The 26,316-nt window shown below is 41.6% G+C and overlaps 1 protein-coding gene across 2 annotated transcripts in view; it reads right to left on the bottom strand.

The window, feature by feature from the left end:
* Positions 1 to 19,540: 19,540 nt before the first annotated feature.
* rxylt1 (ribitol xylosyltransferase 1) overlaps positions 19,541 to 26,316 on the bottom strand; it is a 29,076-nt gene continuing 22,300 nt past the window's right edge. For both annotated transcript variants that reach the window (XM_078567815.1, XM_078567816.1), the window contains one exon: positions 19,541 to 20,056. In XM_078567815.1, coding sequence (XP_078423941.1) covers positions 19,654 to 20,056 — 403 coding nt within the window. In that variant the 3' untranslated portion in view covers positions 19,541 to 19,653. The remainder of the gene's footprint in view (positions 20,057 to 26,316) is intronic.

The raw sequence follows: 26,316 nt of genomic DNA on the forward strand, positions 1-26,316 counted from the left end.
TTTTTCCTCCCCCCTTACCCTCCCCGCTGTTTCAATGCTTAACTCTTTACGATAATGTCCACACACACACACACACACACACAAAAATATATACGTGCCCAGGAGGAGCTGCCCGACTGTTGCTTGGCATTCACTTTGGATGGTGGGATGAGTGAGTGTGCTGGACACAGTGGGAATTCTTGACTTGTCACCCCGGGTCCCGGGAGGGGAGGAGGGGGTAAATTTTTTTAAAAAAGAGCAAAATATAGGCAGACTGCTACACCACGAAATGCACCATTCGGTCTTCAGCCTTGTTACACTGATGTACACGTTGGCAAAGCATCTTCGACTTGACGGAGGCGAACGCAGAGCTTGTTGGTGAGTGGGAACTCTACAGTCTAAAGGGCTGGTAACAAATGTATCCGCTGCAGTAGCTCTGTCAGAGCAGGTTTCCCCCTCCTCTCTCTCTCCCTCTCTCTCTCTCTCTCTCCCTCTCTCTCTCCTCTCCAGATCTTACTCTTTTGAACCTGAGCCACGAGAGTTCATTTCACATGATCTTACAACTTCTCTCTGCCTTTCACGGTTTCATTGGCAGCAGAAAAGAGGAGGTGGTGGTGGTGGAGGAATAAAATAGCATCTGCGGAGGTTTGCATTAAAAGAAGAACAATGAATATCCAGGCCACTGAGCCCCAGCCCCGCGATCGGTCTGCAGCACCTGACGCCGAGTTGTAAAGTTTGCCTCTGCCCACCACAAGCCGACACAGCCCGGCTCCAGCGCCAGTCAGGGGACCCGACTCGGCTTTAACATGATAGCGGAAGTCGGCGGCGTCTTTCCCCACCCTCCCTCCCTCCGAGTGTGTGATTGACATGCAGAGCCGACCAATCGCCTGTCCCATTGCCCCGGGCAACGTTCGAAATAGAAGCGCCCGCGACCAATGGCAGAAGGGGGAGGGCGGGGTTTTCGCCCTTCTCCCAAGTTCGGCTGCTCTTAGCGACGAGAAGTGGTGGTGGTGGCTGGGGGGAGGAGGATGAAATGGAACAAAAGGATTAAAGTCCCCCCCTCCCCTCCTCCTGCTGCTGTCAAAGCGTCAAATGCAACAGGGGTGCGTGGGTGAATGTGAATTTGTTAACTTTTTTTCCCTTTGTTGGGACTGCAGAGGCAATTTGTGCCGAGATGGTGAAAATGTGTTTTCAATCAATTACTTTAAATGTAAGTTTAATGGACAGAGAGATTGATAAAACACACACACTGTCTATCTATTTAATGCAGCTCCCTCCTGCACAAAGCCATCATCTTGAGCCGTGTGTCTAACAGCGGATTATCCAGAGGGTGACTAACGCACCCAGAGATTTCTCCTATTGGTTTCTCCCCCCCCTTTAACCTATAGTTTATAGTAACCTATAACACCGGGAATTTCCTGGCAATCAGTTAAAGGCACCTTTTATTTGGGGGGAGGGTACAAGTTTAAAATGTTCTCATTTCTGGCTAGTTCATGTTTACCAAATGTGTGGTTGTTAAGGGTTTGGGCTACAGCTGAGCTCTGTGTCGGTCCCCAAATGAAATTAATTGTTTCCAAGGCTGCTTGTTAAGTAGGCGTTGGGAACATTGCTCTGTCCAGGTGGCGCTTTGTTTGCGGAAATACCAGAGAAGCAAAGCCTGCCTCTTATGTAATAGGTTCCGAGGAAATAAAAAGCCACGTTATTGTAAAATCACTTCCAGCTGTTCAAAACAGCTTTTAAAAAAAAAGGTGAATGTTTTCATTTTAATAAGGCGGCCGGATTTTAGACCCTCTTTAAAAAGGCGCATCCTTTTTTTATTTTTCGGGGAGGTGTCAGGGATTAACGGTGCCCCTTTCTCTCTCTCTCTCTCCACCCGCCCCGTTTGGTTGCAATGGTTGAAATTCTGCCCAGCAGTTTTTCAGTTGCTAACAAGTGTTCATGCCGGACTTGCTGTGCTGCAAGGATGTACTTACCAGGATTTTAAGAGAGTTGTTAAAACTGCACAGGAAGATTCACTGCACTGGATCTAGCAGCTGGTTTTTATTTCCCCAGGGGTCATGATAGGCTGCAACCGCAGTTTTGCAAGCAGGATGTCCCTGGAAGTAAACTGTACATGGCCATACCTGGGAGGTGGGGGGTGGGGTCGGTTAGGTCCAATTGCCGTCCAGTATAAATTAATGACTGCTTTTGGCTAGTTGGCTTCATATGTCGTTTTTCATGTCAATTATAAGTTTTCAGGATTTTTTTTTAAAAACCATTTTTTCTGACCAAATTAAAGGGCTGACATTTCTGGTTTTAATAATTTATCTCCTGGGAGTGAGGTAGCTGCAAGAAATGGTTTCACAACTATTTTTCCACCGGTTACAGAACCATTTCGAGTCTCACAAAAATATTATGGAGCTTCCCAGCGGAATAAAACTGCACCAAAATGTTATCCAATATTAGGGGATTCAGAGGTTTTTTTTTTCTTAAGTCAAACTCACCTTGTTAAAGTGAAAAGAAAAACGAGTATTATTGTTGCCGTCTGGATGCTGGCCCATTCCTCTGGAGAACACAGACCATAAAACACAGAACATAGACCAGTGACACATCCGTGTAGAATGTTTAAAATCCAAGTCAAATATTTCACTATTTGGCGACATTTCTGGCTCAATGTTGCTTAGTTATTTCAGTTCAAGTCTCAGCACATCAGAAACCAGGTTTCCCATACATAAGAAGGTAAGGAATTGGAGCAGGAGTAGGCCATTCAGCCCTTTAAGCCTGCTCCGTCATTCAATGGGATCATGGTTGATCTCCTGGTATGATGCAGCAGATGATGTGTGCCAGGCCAATCAAATGCATGAGGGAAACTTGATCATGCGGTCACAACGATTTTGCAATTTATATTTTATTTCGAGATACATGCCCTGAATTCAGTCTACCAAAATGCTAGGGGTTTTTTTTTTACAAAACTAAATTAAACATTTATTAACAAAAGAAAAGATTTCAAGCACATACACAGGTCTACAAATTACTACTATAATAACTCCTAAAACCCCTCATTAATTTGGCTTCCAGTTACACCCCCATAAAAGCAACTGTAAAAAAATAGATTTAACCAGATTAAGGTAAGTCAACACAATACCCTGGAAAGTAGAATTCAAAGTGGCTTTCTCCAGCTTTGGTTTCTGTAGACAGCAGGCTTAATGCACAAATACTGAAAGCTTTTCGCACTTCTGGTAGATCTTACAATGCCTTCCCCTCTGACACATAGCCTCTTCTCCTTTATACATGTTTCTCTTTTTTTTAGTGCAAATTCCACTGTCCCCATATGTCTTTGGAAACTTTACTTTTTCATAACATAAATCTATTCATGGTGCTAATATTGTAAGTAACCTTTAGGAAAAATAAACACACTGCTTGGCCTAGCTTCTCTGGCTAGGTGTAACATCCTACCATCTCTTTGAAATTCAAACTGTTCTGATTTATCTAAAAATGCAAATTCTCTTCGCTTCACCTTCTAAATCTTCAGCCATGTTTATGTTAGCATTCCAAACTTAGCTTCCTTTTGATGAATCGAAGCCTCCAGACTAGCTGTCTCCAATTCAATTAAACCCCACACATACACACATAGAGAAACCATCCAAACCTACTATTACCTATTTTTACAGTAAATCACTAATATCATGCGAATTATGTTTTCATAACACTTCTACTTCAACAGCATTTTCCTGCACTATCCCCATATCCCTTGATTTTTTTAATATGTAGAAATCCATTGATCTCAGTCTTGAAGATACTCAATGACTGAACCTCCACAGCCCTCTGGGGCAGAGAATTCCAAAGATTCACCACCCTCTTGAGTGATGAAATTCCTCCTCACCTCAGTCCTTAATGGCCTGCCCCTTATTCTGAGACGATGTCCCCTGTAGTCTTTGTATGAACACTTAAGATAATTGAGATTTAGAGTATATTTGATTTGCCATTTTTATCCAAGTAAGCATTTCTTTGCATACATTGTGCACCTATAGAATATTCAAAACCAGTGGAAAATGTTTCTCAATGTAGAAATCGAATGCCAGACCTGCTGAGTTTTTCCAGGTATTTTTGTTTGTGTTTTGGATTTCCAGCATCTGCAGTTTTTTGCTTTTATCTTAGAAATTGAATGATTCATTTGTGATAATCTGAAGAAATGCGACAATGCCACTTTGTTCTATTGTTATAAACTTCTTCAGTCATACATTTTAACCTCAAGATCCCATGATGCTAATCAAAGAAGAGCCAGTGAGTTCACCCAGCTGATATTTACTCCTCATCCAATACCTAAAAACAGATTATGTGGTCATTATCACATCGCTGTTTGTGGGAGTGGGCTGTGAGCAAATTGGCTACTGTGTTTCCTGCATTACAGTAATGACTCTGCTTTTAAAGTACCCCATTGACTGTGAAGTGTTTGGGGACATCTAGAAAAGCAGAATATAAATGCAAGATTTTTTCTTCCTTGGATTACTCTAGCAAAAAGCCTAGAAGGACACAATGGACTGGATGATCTCCTGTGCTGTAAACCTCTATAGGTTTACATACACAGTTAAATAATCATCCAAGAAAAATCATTCCATTTTATGAAATATAAGTGAGGGTTAAATTGAGGTACTGAGCTTCGGTCTAGTACAAGTCAAGCTCGATCTATAGACAATAACAGCAGTTTGCCTTTGTATAGCACCTTTAAAGAAGTAAAACATCCCCAAGGCGGGTCACAGGAATGTTATAGCACAAAATAATAGACACAGAATCGAAGACATTGGGACAAGTGATTAAATGCTTGGTCAAAGAGATAGGTTTTTACAAAGTACCTTAAAGAAGAAGACAGGTGGAGAAGTTCAGGGAGGGAATTCCAGAGCTTGTGCTGAGACAGCTAAAGACATGGCCACCAATGGTGGAGTGAATGAAGTGGGGGATGACCAAGAGGCTAGAATTGGAAGAATCTAAAGGCCCCAGAGGATTTTAGAGCTGGAGAAGAGAAGGAAGGGAAAGACCATCAATAGATTTGAACATTGAGGACATGAGTTGCTGGAGTGAAAGCCAAAGTAGGTAAGTGAATGCAGTGTTGATGGGTGAATGGGACTTGGCATGAGTTAAGATATGGGGAATAGGGGGCATTAGAAATCACAGATGCCACATAAATATTTTCATAATCTTTTAACTAGTATCTATATCCATCTGCCAGATGAAAACCACAAAGTGAAATTTGATTCCATTTTGAAAATTTAAAATTCTGTCATTAAAGTTATATCCTGATATTTAAAAAATCACGGTTTCTTCTGAACTTTGCAATGCCAGAGACAAAACAACGCGCCCTGTGCCCATTAGAAAATTTACTCTGCACAACACAGTTATTTTTCTCCTCCCTAGCACTTGCGGTTTCAGAGAAATGTGCATTGTACCAAATTTTAATCTTGCTAAGCAGTAAATAGCAATTACTGGGGAGGTGCAGTCTAATGTTCTACTGCTGAAACTGCCTAAACTCTGGAGTAAACTACATCAGGAGGTTGGAATTAATTAAAAGCAGAAAGTTGAAATCAGTACAAAAACAAAGATTTAAATCCTGCAATTAAAAGTAACACTTTGCTGTAGACACTCCTCAAAAGGCAAAATGAACATTCCTGTGTTGTAATTTTACTTTATACCTATCATTCTTCTAACAGTGTTCTCCTTTAGCAAGGATAATCTGACCATGGTCTCAGCTGGTGGCATTCTCAACTCACTATGACTTGATCATGTAACCTAGGCTGACACAGCGGCGCAGCACTGAGGATGCAATGTGGCATTACTATTGGAGGCACCCATTTTCGGGATGAGATGTCCAGACAGGGCCCCCTGCTCAGGTGGACATCAAAAAGAGAAGGGAGTATTCCCACTTTCCTGGCCGACATTCAACCTACAACCACCACCATCAATATGGGTTAAATTGTCCATAGTTTATTAGCTGTCGATGGAACCTTTCTACGAACAAATTGGCTGATGTGTAACAACACTGGCCACATTTCAAAAGTAATCCCTTTGCTTTCAACATTTTGGTGCATTTTTGACCATCGTGAAAGATGCTGGAAAATAGATCCTGCATGAGGAAATTATTGTACCAAGTTCTCCGAAGTCAGCTTTATCATGGTTACACGTAAAGTTCTTTTTACTGCTAAAGTCTGCCCCATCTCCGCTGCTAGATTATCCTTCACGACACGAATGCAAGATTACTGTGAAACTGCAGGTCAAGCCCATTTCTCAAAATCCTTGCAGTCAAAGAACAGGGATAGTTTCTATCTCTCTATTCTCCTCTGGATTCAATCTCCAGTGCCAATATTGAAAGGCCACTGAACAACCCATGTCTTGAAACGTTGATTTAAGATGCACCAGAATCTTCCATTGAATGCAAGAGTTGAATGCTGTGAGGGTTACAGCAGTAAATCTTAACCGGAGATTTTTTGGAGAGGGACTATGACAACAATTTGCATTCATGTAACACCTTAAACATAGTAAAATGTCCCAAGGAGTTTCACAGGAGCATAATCAGATAAAGTTTGTCTCTGAGCCACATAAGGAGATACAAGGACAGGTGACCAAAAGCTTGGTCAAAGAAGCAGGTTTTAAGGAACGTCTTAAATGAAGATAGAGAGGCAGAGAGGTTTTGGGAGGGAATTACAGATCTTAGGGTTTAGACTTCAGAAAGCAGGGATGCCAATGGTTCAGGTTATACGCTTAGGATCAGTTGCTGTTTTCATGTGTTGTGTGGCACTACCACTGTGCTAAATGGGATAGATTTCGGACAGACCTAGCAACTCAAGACTGGGTATCCATGAGGCGCAGTGGACCATCAGCAGCAGCAGAATTGTACTCAAAGACAATCTGTAACCTCATGGCCTGGCATATCCCCCACTCTACCATTACCATCAAGCTAGGAGATCAACCCTGGTTCAATGAAGAGTGCAGGAGGGCATGCCAGGAGCAGCACCAGGCATACCTAAAAATGAGGTGTCAACCTTCATGAAGCTATAACACAAGACTACTTGCGTGCCAAACAGCATAAGCAGCAAGTGATAGAGCTAAGCGATCCCACAACCAATGAATCATATCTAAGCTCTGCAGTCCTGCCACATCCAGTCGTGAATGGTGGTGGACAATTAACAACTCACTGGAGGAGGACGCCCCACAAATATCCCCATCCTCAATGAAGGGGGAGCCCACACATCAGTGTAAAAGATAAGGCTGAAGCATTTGCTACAATCTTCAGCCAGAAGTACCGAGTGGATGATCCATCTCGGCCTCCTCCTGAGATCCCCAGCATCACAGATACAAGTCTTCAGCCAATTCGATTCACTCCACGTGATATCAAGAAACGGTTGAAGGCACTGGATAGTGCAAAGGCCATGGGCCCTGACAATATTCTGGCAATAGTACTGAAGACTTGTGCTCCAGAACTTGCCGCGCTCCTAGCCAAGCTGTTCCAGAACAGCTACAACACTGGCATCTACCTGGCTATGTGGAAAAATTGCCCAGTTATGTCCTGTACACAAAAAGCAGGACAAATCTAATCCGGCCAATTACCGCCCCATCAGTTTACTCTTGATCATCAGTAAAGTATTGGAAGGGGTCATCAACAGTGCTATCAAACACCACTTGCTTAGCAATAACCTGCTCACTGATGCCCAGTTTGGGTTCAGTCAGGGCCACTCAGCTTCTGACCTCATTACAGCCTTGGTTCAAACATGGACAAAAGAGCTGAACTCCCGGGATGTGGTGAGAGTGACTGCCCTTGACATCAAGGCCGCATTTGACCGAGTGTGGCATGAAGGAGCACTAGCAAAAGTGGAGTCAATGTGAATCAGGGGGAAAACTCTTCACTGGTTGGAGTCATACAGAGCACAAAGGAAGATGGTTGTGGTTGTTGGAGGTCAGTCATTTCAGCTCCAGGACATCACTGCAGGAATTCCTCAGGGTAGTGTCCTTGGCCCAACCATCTTCAGCTGTTTCATCAATGACCTTCCTTCCATCATAAGGTCAGAAGTGGGGATGTTCGCTGATGATTGCACAATGTTTAGCACCATTCATGACTCCTCAGATACTGAAACAGTCCACATCCAAATGCAACAAGACTTGGACAATATCCAGGCTTGGGCTGATGAGTGGCAAGCAAAATTCACGCCACACAAATGTCAAGCAATGAGCATCTCCAACAAGCGAGAATCTAACCATCACCCCTTGACGTTCAATGGCATTACCATCACTGAATCCTCCACTAACAACATCCTGGGGGTTACCATTGACCAAAAACTGAACTGGACTAGCCATATAAATACTGTGCTTACAAGAGCAGGTCAGAGACTAGGAATCCTGTGATGAGTAACTCACCTCCTAACTCCCCAGAGCCTGTCCACCATCTACAAGGCATAAATCAGGAGTGTGATGGAATACTCCCCACTTGGCTGGATGACTGCAGCTCCCACAACACTCAAGAAGCTTGACACCATCCAGGACAAAGCAGCCCGCTTGATTGGTACAACATCCACAAACATTCACTCCCTCCACCACCGACACACAGTAGCAACAGTGTGTACCATCTACAAGATGCACTGCAGGAATTTGCCAAGGCTTCTTGGACAGCAACTTCCAAACCCACGGCCACTACCATCTAGAAGGACAAGGGCAGCAGATAGATGGGGACACCACCACCTGGACGTTCCTCTCCAAGTCATTCACCATCCTGACTTGAAAATATATCGCCGTTCCTTCACTGTTGTTGGGTCAAAATCCTGTAACTCCCTCCTTAACAGCACTGTGGGTGTACCTACACCATAGGGAATGCAGTGGTTCAAGAAGGCAGCTCACCACCACCTTCTCAAGGGCAACTAGGGATGGGCAATAAATGCTGGCCCAGCCAGCGAAGCCCACATCCCATGAATAAATTTTTAAAAATTGTATCCTTCAATTTATGTGAACAAAAGGAACTCTGTTTCCTGCTTTAGGCACGCTATAATGCACCATTAGCATGCAAATCTAAAGCTGCAGAGTGATATCCAATTCATACAAAACATTGGTTAACCCACAATTAGTGTACAGTGTGCTGCTTTGGGCACTCGTTCATAGGAAGGATATTATAGCCATGGAATGGGTACAGCGGAAATTCACCAACCCTGAGGAATGAGAGGTTATAGCTATGGAGAAAGACATGACATTGAGGCATTTTCCCTAGAACAGAGAAGGGATCAAATGGATTTTCCAAACACAATAAAAAGTTTCGAGATGATAGATAGAGAAACATTGCTGGAGAATCTGTAACGGGATCTAGATTCAGAAATACCTCAAAGAATGCGGGAGTGAAGTAGTCAGTGAATTTCCACTGCATCCTTCCTATGGCTTTACTATCCTCCTTATGGTGGAAGGCTTAAAACACCATCCTGAAGAAGGGAAGCTTTTCATGCAGAGAATGTTTAGAATGGGGAGCGTTTTACCACATGTAACTACAGAGGTAGAAAACAGCAGCTGCATTTAAAAGGGAATTGGATAAGCATTTGAAAAGTAAGACTATAAAAGAGCACAGGATTAAAGCCAGTGACTCCAGTTGAAGAGTTGTCACTGCCACAGTGAGCGGAATTGGTTTCTGTACTTCAGATTCTATATCTCATCCAATCTATTGATACAATGCATCAAAAACTAATAAGGGGGAAAAGCTAATCCCAAACAGCATTTGAGTTAAAAGATAAGAGTAATGTAATGTCCATGAAGAAACATGGGCTTCTACCTTACACTATCGGGAGATTACATGGCTTTCGTTTGCCTGAATGAGTGCAGCTCCAACAATACTCAAGGAGCTCGACACTACCCAGGACAAGGCAGCTGCTTGATTGGCACCCCACCCACCACCTTAAACTTTCACTCCCTCCACCGCCAACGCAGTCACAGCAGTGTGTACCATCTACAAGATGCACTTCAGCAACTCACTGAGGCTCCTTCGACAGCACCTTCCAAACTAGCAATCTCTACTACTAAGAAGGACAAGGGCAGCAGATACATGGGATTACCACCACCTGCAAGTTCATCTCCAAGCCACACACCATCCTGACTTGGAAATATATCGACGTTGCTTCACTGTTGCTGGGTCAAAATCCTGGAACTCCCTTCCTAACAGCACTGTGGGTGTACTTACACCACATGGACTGCAGCAGTTCAAGAAGGTGGCTCACCACCACCTTCTCAAGGGCAATTAGGGACGGGCAATAAATGCTGGCCTAACCACTGACATCCACATCTTGTGAAAGGACAAGTAAAAAATATGACTTTCAGGTGGCATGGGGAGTGTATGTATTGTGATGCCCAATCTATCATATTGAGTTGGAGAGGCTAAATGACCAATAGATCTTTTCCTGTCCATCATCACATAACTTTGTAGGAGATAATGTTAATAACTTACAATGTGCAGAAGGTTTTTTTGGGAAATGACTTAATATCCTATAGAGTTTGTGTCCATTTGTCACACGTCTGGTAATGCTGACGATTCTTAATATAGGTGTTTTGTACATGTACCCCGATCAATTTTATATTTAGAAACTAAACACTTACTGTATTTTGTTGACATGATCGGACAGCTGAGATGCAGCGTTAGAATAAATTGCAATAAACACATTTAGCAAATCAGTTGACACTAACCAAAAGAAAGCACAATGGATAAATTACAGGTTTATTCAATCATGTTCACAATGCAAATGGAGCTACATTATTTATAAACACAGTAGTATTTGTCACCAAGGAATGAAGTGGTACATGTAATTTTAATGGCTGAACAGGCATTTTTACAAAAACCAAATGGCACCTCAAATTTAATGCCCACTTAAAAACAAAACCACATCAGGCAATGTGAATAGAATCGTGCACAATTAGTAACTCTATTTAAATATTAGTAAGTCTTTCACTATTGCAACCAGTATTTCACTGGTCCGTAGAAATACTGTAAATACAAAATATGATTACTTCTCCAATCAGATTATTGGTCTTGGTAGATTTCTGCAGGTCATCTATGATGGCCTCTCTTTGAAAAATTTAGTTTGCGGCAAATTCAAAATATGTTCCCACTGATCCAGGAAATTGATCACACTACTTTGCCAACAAGTAAATGACCTTGCAGGTTTGCAAATTGTTACTTCTTAAATAGTCTTAAATGCTCTTGGTTTTGTCATTCTCGTATCCACACTTTGTGTAAGCTAAAACCCAGCTGTTCCTCTGCAGGCTTTAAGGATTCAAAGAATGAGAGTGCCATCTGCAGATAGTTAAGAAATGTGCCCAATGAACACAGGCAGAAAGAACCAAATGCCAGTTCTTGCTTCACAGCTTTTTTTTTTATAGTTATTGTTTTTTAAACAATCTTAAAAACATTGCTGCAGATTAAAGGTCATCTGAAAAAGCACATCATACACAGACAGAGTCAAGTATAAAAATGAAAGAGAATCAAGAGCATTTTTAGGAAGTGACCAGCAGATATAACCTTATTCATTTAAATGGAATTGTGAGCGTGGTCTGGAAATGATGGAACATTTCTCATTTTCAATGGCCTAAGAGAGAGCGTGTTTTGGTGAATCCGTGTGAATCTTGAATGGGTTGCCTGATTAACCTCACTTGTTCACATTACATCAATGGTCAGGGCTTAGCTATTTGTTGCTTGATTTTGTACAATGCATGCTTCACAACAGAGTTGTTTTAAACATTTCTATCATGAACACCAGTGGGATGTGGCCACCAGTAATCCATACAACATTCCTATAACTGTAGTCATCTCAGCCAAAATGTGGCCAGTAAGAAAATGCACAACAATGTCAGTTGACAAAGTTTATTTTATCTCCTGGGAAAAATGAATTGTTCTCTGTACTTTTTAGATTATTCTCACAACAGCCAGAAGTATAGAGACTTGCCCTCTAAAAAAGAAATATACTTGACGAACCACTCAAAGCAGAAAATCTTAACGAATTAGTAGAGTTGTCAAGTTATTGAAACAATTCTTGATCATTATTCTCTCCTCCTCATAAAAAAATGAATAATTTATCTGACCACAAACTCTCTGCCCTTATACAATCGCCCACATCCTCTTCATGGTCTTTTGTTAATCTACACTGTGGGAAGCAGAGCTCTCTCAGTGTTCTTGGTGTAAATGAAAGCACTTTGTAATTTTAACTGAAGGCAAAAGGTTTGCGAATAAGGTGAAGTCAACAAATTGCCTTAGGATTAGCAGAACAAACAATATTCAAAGCCATCTGGCGTCGCCAAGAACAGGTAAACTTGAAGTTTAAGAAATAGCTTTCAGGAGTATTTCCCCCTCCTGTAAGTTATCAAAAATACAAAGGTGTAACAAAAAGAATGTAATATTTTAAAATACGAGATTACTTGATGTTGATGGTAATGCAACAACATGAAATAGTAAGTAATGGAATTATATGCCGCAGAAAGAGGATGTCACTTGATACGTATAATGCAAAACTATCGTAAAATGTCACAAAGGCCATGTGAATAAATGCTGTTGGGGACTTAGGATATTCAAATGAGCAGAGGATAATTAATGAAGGTTAATAATAAAAGGCAAATCAGTGATCTCATGTACAAAAACCCAGTGTACAAACAGTGTTAGAAATGTGGAACATCCTCCCACATAAGCAGTAGATGCTAGCTCAATAAATCATTTTAAATATGAGATTGATAGATTATTGCTGGCCAAAGCATATCGAGGGATACGGAGCCAAGGCAGGTAAACAGGGTTAGGATACAAATCAACCATGATCTCATTAAATGGCAGAACAGGCTTGAGGGGCTGAATGGTCTACTTCTGTTCCTATATGATTCTTTTTCCGTGTCTTGTCCTTTGGCCAATTTTAGAGAACGAGAAGAAAAACATACAATGTATTAGGATGGCTGTTTTATAAAAAAAATAATGATGGAAGAGTGCACAAAAATTGCTCATTTCAATTAAGGAAGTATTTTACTAGCTGTATGAGAAGATTAATATAATTTTTAGATGCAAGAGCCCAATTACCACAGGTAGTATTGGCACACTTGTCTAGCGAATTTCACTTCACTTACACAACTAAGATGTTCAGTAACATCTCCTGCTCTAACTACTCAATCTGATCCCGACTGAGATAATTCCAAAGCCCACGACAGGAACGTTTCTAGCATTTTCTCTTAATTTATATGATGTAAAAGGTTGCATTGAATTAACTTTCTTACAAACTTCAATGTATAGCCAGGCAGACTGATGTAAAACAATTGAAACTTAAAAAGAAATTCCTTTATATTTCTTCACAAGGGGTGGGGGGTGGAGTACCTGGCAATGAGTGAGGCATTTTTATGTGCCTTTTCGCAGTCAAATACAAAGTGCTTTCAAATTAAAGACCCATTTTAGAAAAATGTCTCAATTACACTCCCGTTTACTTAAACATCTTCATTCACAAGGGAAAGATCTGCAACTTGCTGAATGAAATTCTAATCATAAAACCTACAATCTATGTCACTTCACGACACAACATATTGATACAACAAATGCTGTGCCAAGGTTGGGATGGTTGTTGAGCCTAAAGTGCAAACGTACTTTGACACCACAGGAATAATTATATTAGCCACCTAGATTTGGGTATAGAGGGCAAAATTTCAAAGCTGGCAGATGATACAAAGCTAAGAATTCTTGCTGAGGCGTCAGGGGTCTGGAGAGCCGGCGAGAGAGCTCCTCTTTTCCAGAAGGCCCGCCAAACCATATGCCAATCAGACAGCGGCGAGGCCAGCAGCGGGCCTACCTCTGGAATCAGGTCCCCGGGAGCCGAGGATTCACCTCGGAAGAGCTGTGGGCCAGTCAGAGGCAAAGATAAGTGATGGGGGGGGTTGGTTTTGTGGGGTGGGGGTGACAGGGAGGGGATTGCAGGAGGTTTGGAAGAGAAGAGCGTGGCTCTCAGTGGGCCCACCCTTCCCGAAGTCCAATCCCTCGATCAGGAATTGAGTGCCTTTAATCGAGGGACGTTCCCCCCCCCCATCATCCCCCTCGGTGGTAACAAGCTGCTTGCAGGGTAGCAGCTATCATGTACGATGCATGGCGACAGGTCCGCTGGCAGCTGGGTTAATCCCAGCGGCAGTGGGGTGAGGTACTTAAATGGTCCTTAATTGGCCACTTAAGGGCCTCAATTGGTGGTGGGATGGGAGAGTCCACCATGGGTCTTCCCATACAGAACTTAATTTGGGTGGAGGCAGGAAGGTGTTGGGGTTCGGGTAAGCCACCATCCTAAGTACATGCCCTTCCCACTTCCAACCTCGCCACCAGCGACAGCACAAGATTCTGCTCGTGGTGAACAATGAGGAAGTAATAAGTTTTGGTAGAAAGAGTGAAGAGATATAATATCAACAAAGTCATGCAATGTTAAAGGAAGCCAGGAACAGAAAGAACTGGGACTACATGCACACAAATCCTTGAAGGTGTCAGGACAAGCTGAGAAGGCTATTAAAAAGCATATACTGGATTCTTGGCTTTAATGATAGGGGTATGGAGTACAATAATTAAGAAGTTTTGTTAAATGTTTACAGAGTTTAGGCCGCAGCTGGAGTATTGTGTTCAATTCTGGGCACCATATTCTAGAATGTCAAGGCCTTGCAGAGGGTGAAGAAGAAATTCATTAGAATGATACAATGGATGAGGGACATCACTTATGTGAAAATACTGGAGAAGCTAGGGCTGTTCTCCTTAGAGCAGTGAAAGTTAAGAAGAGATTTGACAGAGATGTTCAAATGTATGAATAGTTTTGATAGAGTAAATAAAGAGGAACAGTTTCCAGTGACAGAAATGTCAGTGATCCATGGACACAGATTTAAGATGGTTTGGAAAGGAACCAGAGGCGAAGTAATGGAACACTGTTTATTTGCCAAGATGTTATGATCAGGACTGCACTGCCTTTAAAGGGGGAACGGAAGTAGATTGAATGGTAACATACAAAAGAGAACTGGATAAATCATTGATGGGAGTGGGTCATGTGCAGTTTTCATATTAACAGTGGAGCTTAGCAAGCTGATAGAGACTGATTCCAGAATGTCTAAGTGTCAATGTAATACATGCAAATCTCCCCCTAAAATATATGGTGTCAGTTGTCAACTGAAGAGCCAGAAGAGGCTAATATTTCCGTTGCAGCTTCCTTGGTATTTATCCAATTACCCTTTTGAAATCAACTATGATATTTGCTTTTTTAATTTATTCATTTAGGGGATGTGAGCATGGCTGGCAAAGCCAGCAATTACTGCCCATCCTAATTGCCCTCGAGAAGGTCATGGTGAGCCATCTTCTTCAACCGCTGCAGCTTGTGAAGGGCAGATACTCTCACGGTGCAGTTAGGTAGGGTGTTCTGGGATTTTAACTTGGACGATGATGATAGAACAGTGATACATTTTCAAGTCTGAATAGTGAGAGACTTGGAGAACTTGCAGATGGTGGTATTCCCATATGCCTGCTGCCCTTGTCCTTCTCGGTGGTAGAGGTCATGAGTATGGGAGGTGCTGTAGGGGAAACCTTGACGAGTTACTGCACTGCATTTGTAGATGGTGGTGGAGGGGGTGAATGTTTTAAATGATGGATGAAGTGCCAATCAAGTGGGCTGCTTTCTCCTGGATGGTTCTGCATTGGGGGAATAGGGTGAGGACAAGATGATGATCAGGTGAAAAGTTGGCCAATCACTTTTACACAAAAAGCCCTGAATGCAAGCTGGTGCTGTTGCCCTCTCATTCTGGTTCTGTCCTTACTTCATCAGATCAGGGAAGGCCTTCCTACACTTGACTCCATGTGCTGTTCGTGTTGCAGAGCAAAGATGTACAGAATGCAGCACACAACCACAATGCCAAGATGGACCAGATGTTTGAGAAATTTGAGACTTGGCCAGGCAGCGAAGGTGCTGTTTAAGGAGCTGAATGTATGCTCCAGGCTGGCTCTGGTCATCCCATGGTGTTGGGCATATCTCTATAGTATAAGCGACTGAGAGTTAGGTAGAGGTGTTATCTGTCATGTGTGCAGAGGGTAGCCTTTGTCCCCTAGCAGCCAGCCTCTGAAGTACTATGGGGTTGAGAAGTAGTGAAGGTTGTGGTCTTGTACACTATGAATGTATCACAACAGTTGCCAGGAATTCACACATGGACCTGCATGATTCAGTGGCAGTGATCATTCACCAGCTGTACACTGATGGAGTGATAGCCTTCCCTACTGACAAAGGCTGCTGGCTGACTGGGGAGGTACTTTAATGGTCACATATGCCTGTAATTGATGACAGGTTGTACTTGTGGGGAGACTGCTATTGCAGCAAAGCTCTTTTCTGCTGAGTGCTGGCATCCATGGGGAATGTAATGGAAACAAATCCTTGTCCCTGCTTGATGCTGTATGAACTGCAGAATAAATTATGTGGCTGCTGTCATAGAATGGTTATAGCATTGAAGGAGGTCATTTGGTTCATTGTGTCCCTGCTGGCTCTGCAAGAGCAATGCACCTAGTCCCACTCAACCACTCTTTTCCCCATAGCCCTGCAGTCTTCTTCTCTCCAGATAATTATCCAAATTCCCTTTTGAATGTTTGATTGAATCTGCCTCTACCACACATCCAGGCAGCGCATTCCAGATCCTAACCATTCACTGCGTGAGAATGTATTTCTTCATGTCGTTGTTACATCTTTTGCAGATTGCCTTAAATTGGTATGCTCTGGTTCTCAACCCTTTGGACAAGGGAAAAAGTTTCTCTCCATCTAATCTATCCAGACCCCTCAATTATGAGCACCTCTATCAAATTTCCTCAATCTTCTATTCTCCAAGGAGAGCAGTTCCAGCTTCGTCAATCTATCCACATAAGAATGGTTCCAGGGATGAGGAGCCTAATTTGTGTATCTTTTCTGCACCCTAACACCTTCATATCCTTCCTAAAGTGTGGTGCCCAGAACTGGACACAATACACTAGTTGAGGCTGAAACAGTGTTTTACACAGGTTCATCATAACTTTTGTTTTTGTACTCATATGCCCCTATTTATAAAGCCCAGGATCCCGTATGCTTCACTAACTGCTTTCTCAACCTGCCCTGTCAGCTACAATGATTTGTACATATATACACCCAGGTCCCTCTGCTCTTGCACCCCCTTTAGTGCTGTATTGCTTATTTTATATTGTGTCTCCATGTTCTTCCTACAAAATGAATTACTTCACACTTCTCTTCATTTAACTTTGTCTGCTTTTTATCCACCCACCTATGTTTGCTTGAAGTTTATCACAATCTTCCTGTTCACAATACTTGCAAGCTTTGTGGCATCCACAAGTCTTGCAATTGTATCCTGTACACCCATGTCTAGGTGATTAGTATAGATCAAGAAAAGCAGGGCTCTTAACACTGACTCCTGGGGAACCCCACTATATACCATCGTCAGTCCCAAGAAATCAACCGCTCACCATTACCCTGTTTCCTGTCACTCAACCAATTTCATACCTAAGCTGCTACTATCCTTTTCATTCCATGAGCTCTAACTTTGTTGACAAGCCTGTTATAAGGTACTTTATCAAATGCCTTTTGGAAGTCTGTGTACACTACATCAACCTTCTGTTACCGCCACAAAAAACTCAAGCGAGTTAAACACAACTTGCCCTTAACAAATCTGTGCTGGCTTTCCTTAATTAATCAATATTTGCTCAAGTGACTACTCATCTTGTCCCAAATTATTGTTTCTAAAAGCTTTCCCGCTACCGAGCTCAAAACAATTGGCCTGCAGTGGCTTTTTGAGCAAGGGTGTAACCATTTCCAATTCTCCAGTCCTCTGACACTACCCCTGTATCTAAAGAGGAGTTGAAGATTACAGCCAGTGCCTCCGCAATCCACCGTTACTTCCCTCCGTATCCTCAGATGCATCTCATCGACTTTAAGCATAGCCAGCCTATCTAATGTCTCTATCAATTTTTAGCCCATTGTCACAAATACAACCTATTTCGCTATGACTTGGACAGTATCTTTTTCCTTAGTAAAGACAGATGCAAAATACTCATTTAATACCTCAGCCATGCCCCCACCTCTATGCATCAATGTCCCTTTTGGTCCCTAATCAGTCCCATTCTTCCTTTTACCAGCCTTCTACTATTTATATGCCTGGAGAAGACTACTGGGTTTCCTTTTCTTAGCTGCCAGTCTCTTCTCATACTGTCTCTTGCTTCTCATTTCTTTTTTCACTTTGCCCTTTGAACTTTCTTTCAGCCTAGTTCTCACTTGTATTAACTCCCTGATATCTGTCATGTGCGCTCTTCTTTTGCTTTATCTTACTCTTTCACTTGCATCATCCCAGGAACTTTGGATTTATTTGTCCTACCTCTCCTCTCCATGGCAATGTGCCTCATCCGTACCCACACTATCTCCTCTTTGAAGGCAGCCCAGTATACTGTTACAGTGTTGCCCTCCAATCTTTGATTCCAATTTACGTGGGCCAGATCTGTTCTCACTCCACTGAAGTTTGGGCCTTCCCCCAATTAATTGTTTACACTCTGGATTGCTCCTTTGCCACAGCTAATCTAAACCATAGAATACGATGATCATATTCCCCTCCTGACACTTGACCTACATTATTCCCCAGAACCAGGCCTCACCTGTTGCAAGCTGGAATGAGCCTGAGGAAAAATGATTGAGTGTTGCAGTCACTTTGACTGCCATAGGAAATGCATGGCCATCTGGGAGAGTGGGCTGCAGGTCTGGGACAACCTCTTGAGAATGGCAGCCTCCAGTGCACAGCCACTCAAATAACTGCTGGCTTATAGGCCCAGTGGGCTGAGTAAGAAAGGCAGATAGACTTGCATTTCTGTAGCACCTTTCACAACCTCTGGACATCCAACAGTACTTCAGTGGCTATAAAGTGCTTTGTGAAGTGTAGTTGCTGTTGTAATGTAGGCAGCCAATTTGTGCACAGCAAGCTCCTACAAACAGCAATATGGTAGGGGCCAGATAATCTGTTCTTTCTGTAAGGATGTCTTCCAGCAGCACACCTCAAAGGTGAGTTCCAGAGAAGCCCTTTTTGAATTCCCTCACCTTAGTTACCGTTGTTTCTCCAACCCCTTACAAGTGCCCAGGGTGACTTGCATTTTGAGTTGGGCTTTTTAAAGATTGCAGAAGCAGGATCATTGTGAAATAAATCAAATTCCAGTGCAGAGGCTCCTCAAGAAGTCCAACCAGCTCTCTCTCAAAGATACAAGGAACTGAGGGCTTGCAGGTAAGCGCCTCTTTAAATACCACTTTCAAATGCCTTTTCAAGCCTGTACTGCATGCTAATTCTGCTGACAATTTTAAATGGCGCATAGTACCCTGGTTTAAATATTTTCGCAAGGCTACTTTCTGCTTCCTGAACTGGGGCTGAGAAGCCCAAACTGTAGAGCGAACCTCTTTTAAAATAAAAAAAACCTTTGTACAGATACAGATTTCATGACTGGAGCTCACCGTTTCAAATTCTCTTTTCAAGTGGAAACTAATGTCAAATGTTCTTCACAGAGAACAGTACTTTTCTCACCATTTAAGGTACAGTTCCTTTACATATTTACGCCAAAATGCATTGGCGTACTCAACGAAAGCACATGTAGTTTACAATAGTAAACAGATGCTAGGAATTGTCTTGGGAAGGGGATCCAAGTGGTTAAAAAAACCTGCTTTCAAGGATATCAATGAACTTTTGTCTCAGTTGAGTTCTGAATTGCTTAAACCACTCGATGACAATTCTCCGTCTCTGATTCTTTTCTTGCAGGCTCATCGCCTTCTCTTTTTCTAAAATAGCAGGCAACTCTTTCCAGTCTTTGACGAATATAAACGGTGCTCCCATTAACTTCAGGAGACGCAAAGGGGCGTTCTGGAACACTGACGAGTTGCCACATTGTCCCGGCGTCATGATATCTTCAACTACTGGAACAGAACCATAAGAGCAAGCTTCGTAAATTCTGTAGCATTCAGTATTTATTCCCACTGGGCACAGGGTGAGGTCACTTTGCAATAAAGCATCTCGATACTTCTTTAAACTTTCACTTGTTTCCTGAGGTAACCACCTACACAAGGAATAAAAAAAAGAGATCAACATTCACCCAAAGCTTGTGCTTTCATTCAGTTCTTTGTATGTTTCTTGTGTCAAAAACTGCTATCAACTACTTGCCTAAATAAAACCAGCAGCACATGTACTCAATACAAACATTCCTGCATCAAATTACCTTTGCTCAAGGCACAACACTAGTGTTAAAATAAAAATTGTAACTAGTTAGTAATCCTTGTTCTCAGTTTAAGATATATACAACAATAATACATTTGGTTGAGTTTAGTTTCCTTTGCAAGTGAGGGTAGAGTCAAAACACTTCAAACTTATTTCTGAAGATCTTTGTCATTTTATCATAATAAAAGTTACTTTACTCATGAAAATAGGACAATTTTAAAAAGGAGGTTCCTCTGCACTGATTGAATCTACAGTAAAAATAGAAACAGGAGTAGACCATTCAGCCCCTCGAGTCTACTCTGCCATTCCATTAGATTAAGGCTGATCTATATCTCAAGCTCTTTACCTGTCTTTGCTCCATACCTCTTGATACCCTTAGTCAACAAAAATCTATCAATCTCAGCCTTATAAAATTTCAATTGACCCTCCAAAGAACAGGGAAAAAAAGACTTGCATTTATATAGCATCTTTCACAACTTTAGGATGTCCCAAAACACTTTTCATACTTTTGAGATGTAGTCACCGTTATATAGGAACTGTAGCAGCTAATTTGTGCAGAACAAGGTCCAACAAACAGGATTGAGATGAATGACCTGATTATCTGTTTTAGGTGATGGTTGAGGGATATATATTGGCCAGGACACATTGGAGAACTCCCCTGCTCTGGTTCAATTGGTGCTGTGGGGCAAGGAGGATAGGACTTCAACGATAACAATATTTACAGAGAAGGCCATCTTCAAGTTTTTAATTCTGTTGTCAGTATTACAGATTTGCTTCACTCCATGGCAGTCTTCAAATCTGTTTCACACTGTTTTCACCCAGTTAGGGGAATCAAAGCTAATTTTCTCTGATGTAAGGCAGGGTGGGGGGGGGGGGGGGGGGGGCGCGCGCGCGCGGGGGCGCTGGTGGTGTGTGTGTGTGTGTGTGGGGTGTGTGTGTGTGATTTTTCCCACGCCGTGTATGCTAGGGACCAGCTTAAAATTCTGTGGCAACAGCAGCACAACTCCTTACAAGCAACATTCATATGTAATGTCTTCAGCCCTTAAGTACAACAGGACTAATTGCAAACTTGGTTAAGATTTCTAGTAAGGGTGGAACAATTGAGACCACATTATTTTTATGACACTATTCATAATAATGTAGCAATGATAATTCACAAGGAGCAGGAAGGATTAGTTAGAACTCAATTCAGCATGGGCCTGGCATCCAGGCATTTGTTAGCATAAAAATTGCTATAGCAGCAAACTTAGAAGGCAAACATAAAGAATGCAGTGTAGGAGCTAAACAAAGTAAAATGGAGATGATTCAGAATTACCCAAAAGGATTGTGTGAAGAAAAAAGCCATTCACGTCCACTTAGACAAACCTAAAAGCAAGTAGTATTGACAGAAAGGGGAAGGGGAAGGGGAGGGGGTTCAGAGTGCGGTTGGGTAAGGAATGCCATTACAGTAGTAAAAGAAAAGAAACCACAAATCCAATGAAACAGCCAGGAGGGAGGAATGAGGAGATTAATGTTACTGAATGAAAACAGATGCATGTCCTATGATGTACTACAGAGACAAAATTGATGGGAAAGATATGGGACTGATTAGGAATCGTTACTGGCAATTACAAGGAGCAGTAGGAGTTGATAATGGGTTACCAAAATTAGGGGTGATATAAGGTTATGTTATGCAATCCAGCCTTTTCAACAATTCATACTTTAGCTCAACATGACAGGCTAGATGAGTCATGTCTGCACTCAACCTCTACAGAAACAACCTAGGGTAATTTATAACTTGATATTAACTACAAAAATAAGAGAGATTGGTCCAGAATTTTCAGTAGTAATGATGGTGAACCCGCCAGCATTCACTAGCATTAGTGCTCGGAAATCGACAGCAACATCTGGAGTCCCTGCATATGCACAGTTTAAAACGTGGAAATCTAGACATTGGTGTCAATGATTCGATGCTTTTCCATAGGGTTTCCATACCGCTGAGTCCCCCCATCAATTGAAAATTACTGAATTAGCCAGAACTTCCACTCTTAAACTCAATGTAAAAACCTTTGAAAAAGTTAAACCTTGTCGAATGAGAGTAATCTGTTCTCAACAGCATACCAAGTTCATAATTACTGAGCATCACTCCACTGGCCCAAAGAATAATCTTTTATTTAGTTGTTTGGTAGTACAGAACTTGAGTATTGCTGAAAAAGAGACCTGCTATCTAAGCTTTTTGTCTTGCACTCACCAGGGTAGCTCGCAAGAAATTACCAAACTGTAAAGGGGGAGCAACACCCTATACTGCATGGGAAGAGAATACATGTGGACTCTTGATGCTTGGAGATGAACACTGGCACAACCTTGGGTCTAATACACTGAGAAAGTCGATAATCAGCTTAGCTGTTCTAATCTTACCAATTTATCAATAACATAGCTCGATTCATAGGGAGTTAAGAACAGCTAAGCTGTCTATTAAATTTCTCCGAGAGTATATTAGATCCAAGGTTGTGTCACTGTTCACCTCCAAGAGTCCACTTGCCAACCAATCAGCACTCTCTTCTCATGCAGCATAAATTATTGTTCCCCTTTACCATTTGTAATTTATTGTGACTTATCCTGATGAGTGCAAGATGAAAAGCTTAGATAGCATGTCTCTTTTTACAGCAATCTTATATTTCTTGATTGTCAAATTTCTCTATTACAAGAAATTTCACATTTTTAAAGCAATAATTCTTCTTTTAAAGTTTATAATGTTTTATTTTCTACCTTAATCCCATGTGTATGCCCTAATCATTTATTTCACTATCAGTAAAAACTTAAAATGAAAAGTGAAGAGAATCAGTGGTTTTTACTTCCGGTTAATTGTCTGTGGGAATACTTCACTGTGAGTGGCTGTTACTCTACTTGATGGCATCACTGCTTATGGTTGCCTGGAGATCCCCTTGACTTGGCACCAGGAACAAACTGGTATCAGGAAAAGGCAAGTCCATGCCTCAGAAATTGCTATACCTATGTGGGCAGCTTTCTTTGAGGTCAGTGGCGAACATCTTTGCTTCACCACTGACCCCAAAATCCAGCCCATTATAAGAGATGCCTGAAAGGTTAAATCAGACATACAACTGTCAACCAGCAATGGTCAACAGCACTGCACCCTCATTACTACAGAAGACGACTGGAGACATTTGACCTTTGTTGAGCCAGAATAGGTTAAAAATGATTTGGACAGGAAAGGCTAATAAAAGATCCCTGATCCAGCATTAATTAATGAGGCAGATTAAGACAGGAATGATGTACCATTGGCACATTATTCAGGAATCACAAGGCAATTTGTTGGGGCCATTACCATTAGGAAAAAATGGTGTCATGGATCCAGAGGTGGGTATAGAAGAATATGGCCAGATGATATAACTTAATGGGCAAGGTGTTGGTAACATTTGTGCAGAGGCAGAAAGATATGTAAAACTGCTGTCACGTTGCCTATGTAATAGTCACTGCACCTTAATGTAGTGGACTGCAATGAAGCACTGAGATACTTGAGACAAAATTTCTTTGAAGACAGTTACAAACTTGACAGTTGGCAGAAGGAGCAACAGATTACCAAGAGATTTGGACAAAGTAGTGAGGTGGTTGGATGACATACAATCTTTTCAAATCTAAACTAAACTGATAATTGATAGTTACCTCCAACAACTGTTTTTAAAATCCATTGTTTCCAGGATTCATAGAGTTGACGGATCTAATCCATAGGTTTTGCAGTACCAAAACCTTCTGAAAGAATGTAATGTTTTCACCGTTGTTATAATAGTTCACAATCCTTCTAGATGTTTGAAATCACAGTGGATAAATCTCTAGCACGTTGAGCTCATCAACAGCAAAACCCCAGGGCTAGAAAATTTCAAGGGGATACAATGTACACTATTTAGTGACTGAGTCACAGTTTGATGACCAAGGGTTTTAAGACACTAATATGTAATGCCAGTTTATTCTAGTTAGATAGTAGAATTGGTCACTATGATAACTTTAGTTACCATCCATAACCAAAGAAAAGCTTGTTCAGAAAAGAGGCTCTACCCCCAGTATATCATTCCTTGCTGTAGAAACAGGAACAAAATACAAAATAAGTTATGAGAGAAGATTGTAGAACATCCATCAAGATGCTGATGACTCCAATCATAACTCATTTCTTTCAGTATCTGAGCAAGAGTATGCTTTACCCCATTCTGTGACTCCATTCATGATTAATTAGAAGTATGAAACCTAATCAAAATATTTTTTGAAAATCTAAGAACCATCTTTCATGTTATTGGGTGTTCCATAGTGTCTCATAGTCAAACAAGTACTTCTGAAGTCACTGCTATGTAGGCAAATCCAGCAGCCAATTTGCACACACCAAGGTCCCACAAGGAGCAAATGAATACATGCCCAGTTAATCTGTATTTGGTGATGTTGGTTGAGGGATAATTGTTGGTCAGGATACTGGGAGAGGTCTTCGAATGGTGTTTATTTTGGCTTGATGTTTCATCAAGAAACAGCAACTTGACAATGCCGCAACCTCAGTACTGTATTGAATTTTCAGCCTTGGTTATGTGCTCAAGTCTTGGGAGCAGAGCTTGGGGCGATCCTGCTATCAAATGAGAAAACGTACACAATATCAGCTGCATTCCAGGGAGGTTAGTTAAACATGGAACATAGAGTAAGCGTGGGCCATTTGGCCCATCAAGCCTGCTCCACCATCCATGTAAACCATCTATAACATGTCTCTCAAGGTCATTTAAAAGATGTTCTGAACGAAAAGATGTTAAATATACCAAGCTATAGTTTTCAGGTAGGTTTCTTGTCTGTTTTTCAAAAATCGGGTTACATCAGTCATTTTTTGATCCTCCAAGATCTCTTCTGGATTTAGCAAGCTTATATTAAAAAAAAATAATTTCACTCATTTCAGTCCCCATCACCTTTAAGACGCATGGGTACATGCTCTCTTTTTCCAGAGTATTTAAACTTTTAATTGATCTACATTACTGCATACAAACTTCTGCTTTGCTTTTGCTGAAACTCTGATTTGTGCAAATGTCCCCTCCCTTCCTGAATAAGGATAGATGTGGAGTAATTGTTTATTTGCTATTTCTTTGTACCCAAATTCCAGTTTTTGGAACTGTTAAGTAGACCAATATTTTCTTTCATTACGTTTGCTTTATACCCATGTATATAATAAATATTTTGCTCTCTGACTGCCTGATGGTGACTGTGGTTCAGGCAAGACCATCTTTGATTGGCCCAAGGTGTTCACAGGGATATGGAACAATAAAGTGGGGGAAGTGACAGAGGCTCAACCAATGGGAATGGACAAGAAAACAATGATAAAGCTGTGTCAGACACCAAGACAGTACCCTCCTCTACCTGCGCAACTAAAAATGACATTTCTTGCATAATAAACACATAGGTTGCGAATTATTTGAATTTCTAATATCTCTCTGAGGTATAGAGACCTTTCAGGCACTCCTTCAATCTACACCCTCCTTAAGAGGTGTTCATATGATAGCAATGCACAGGCTTATCACCATTCTGCCAGCATCTTCAGGCTCTGGATTTAGGAATAGAGGAACAGGGGTATTCAAGCTATCGAGCCTATTCTCTTAGATCATTGCTGATCTGCATTTCAACCCCTTTACCTACTTTTATTGATATCAGTTGATACCCATGCTGACAAAAATTTATCAATCTCAGTCTTGAAAGCTCCAACTGACCCATCATCCATAGACTTTAGGAGGAGATTGAATTTAAGATTTGTACTTGATAGGTGACCTGCAGCTCAGACTTGATCTTTTCCAGATATCCACAGGCTGTGTGAAAAAGTACTTCCTGACGTCGTTCCTAAATAGCCTGGTCCTAAGCTTAAGATTATGTCCTATTGTTCTGGATTCCCACACCAGAGGAAATGGTTTTTCTTGGTATGCCCTATCGAATCTTTTCATCATCATAACCCCTCAATTTGATAATTCCCTCACCCTCTCCCAGCCACAGTTCTAACAAAGCCATATGTGTTTGAAGTGAGCACTATTAATAAAAATTGTTTACTTTCAAAAATCATTTTGTAAAAGGGAAACTGCTTGTAAGAAACAA

This window comes from Cetorhinus maximus, chromosome 22 (genome assembly GCF_964194155.1).
Source record: "Cetorhinus maximus chromosome 22, sCetMax3.hap1.1, whole genome shotgun sequence".
Classification (NCBI taxonomy): domain Eukaryota; kingdom Metazoa; phylum Chordata; class Chondrichthyes; order Lamniformes; family Cetorhinidae; genus Cetorhinus; species Cetorhinus maximus.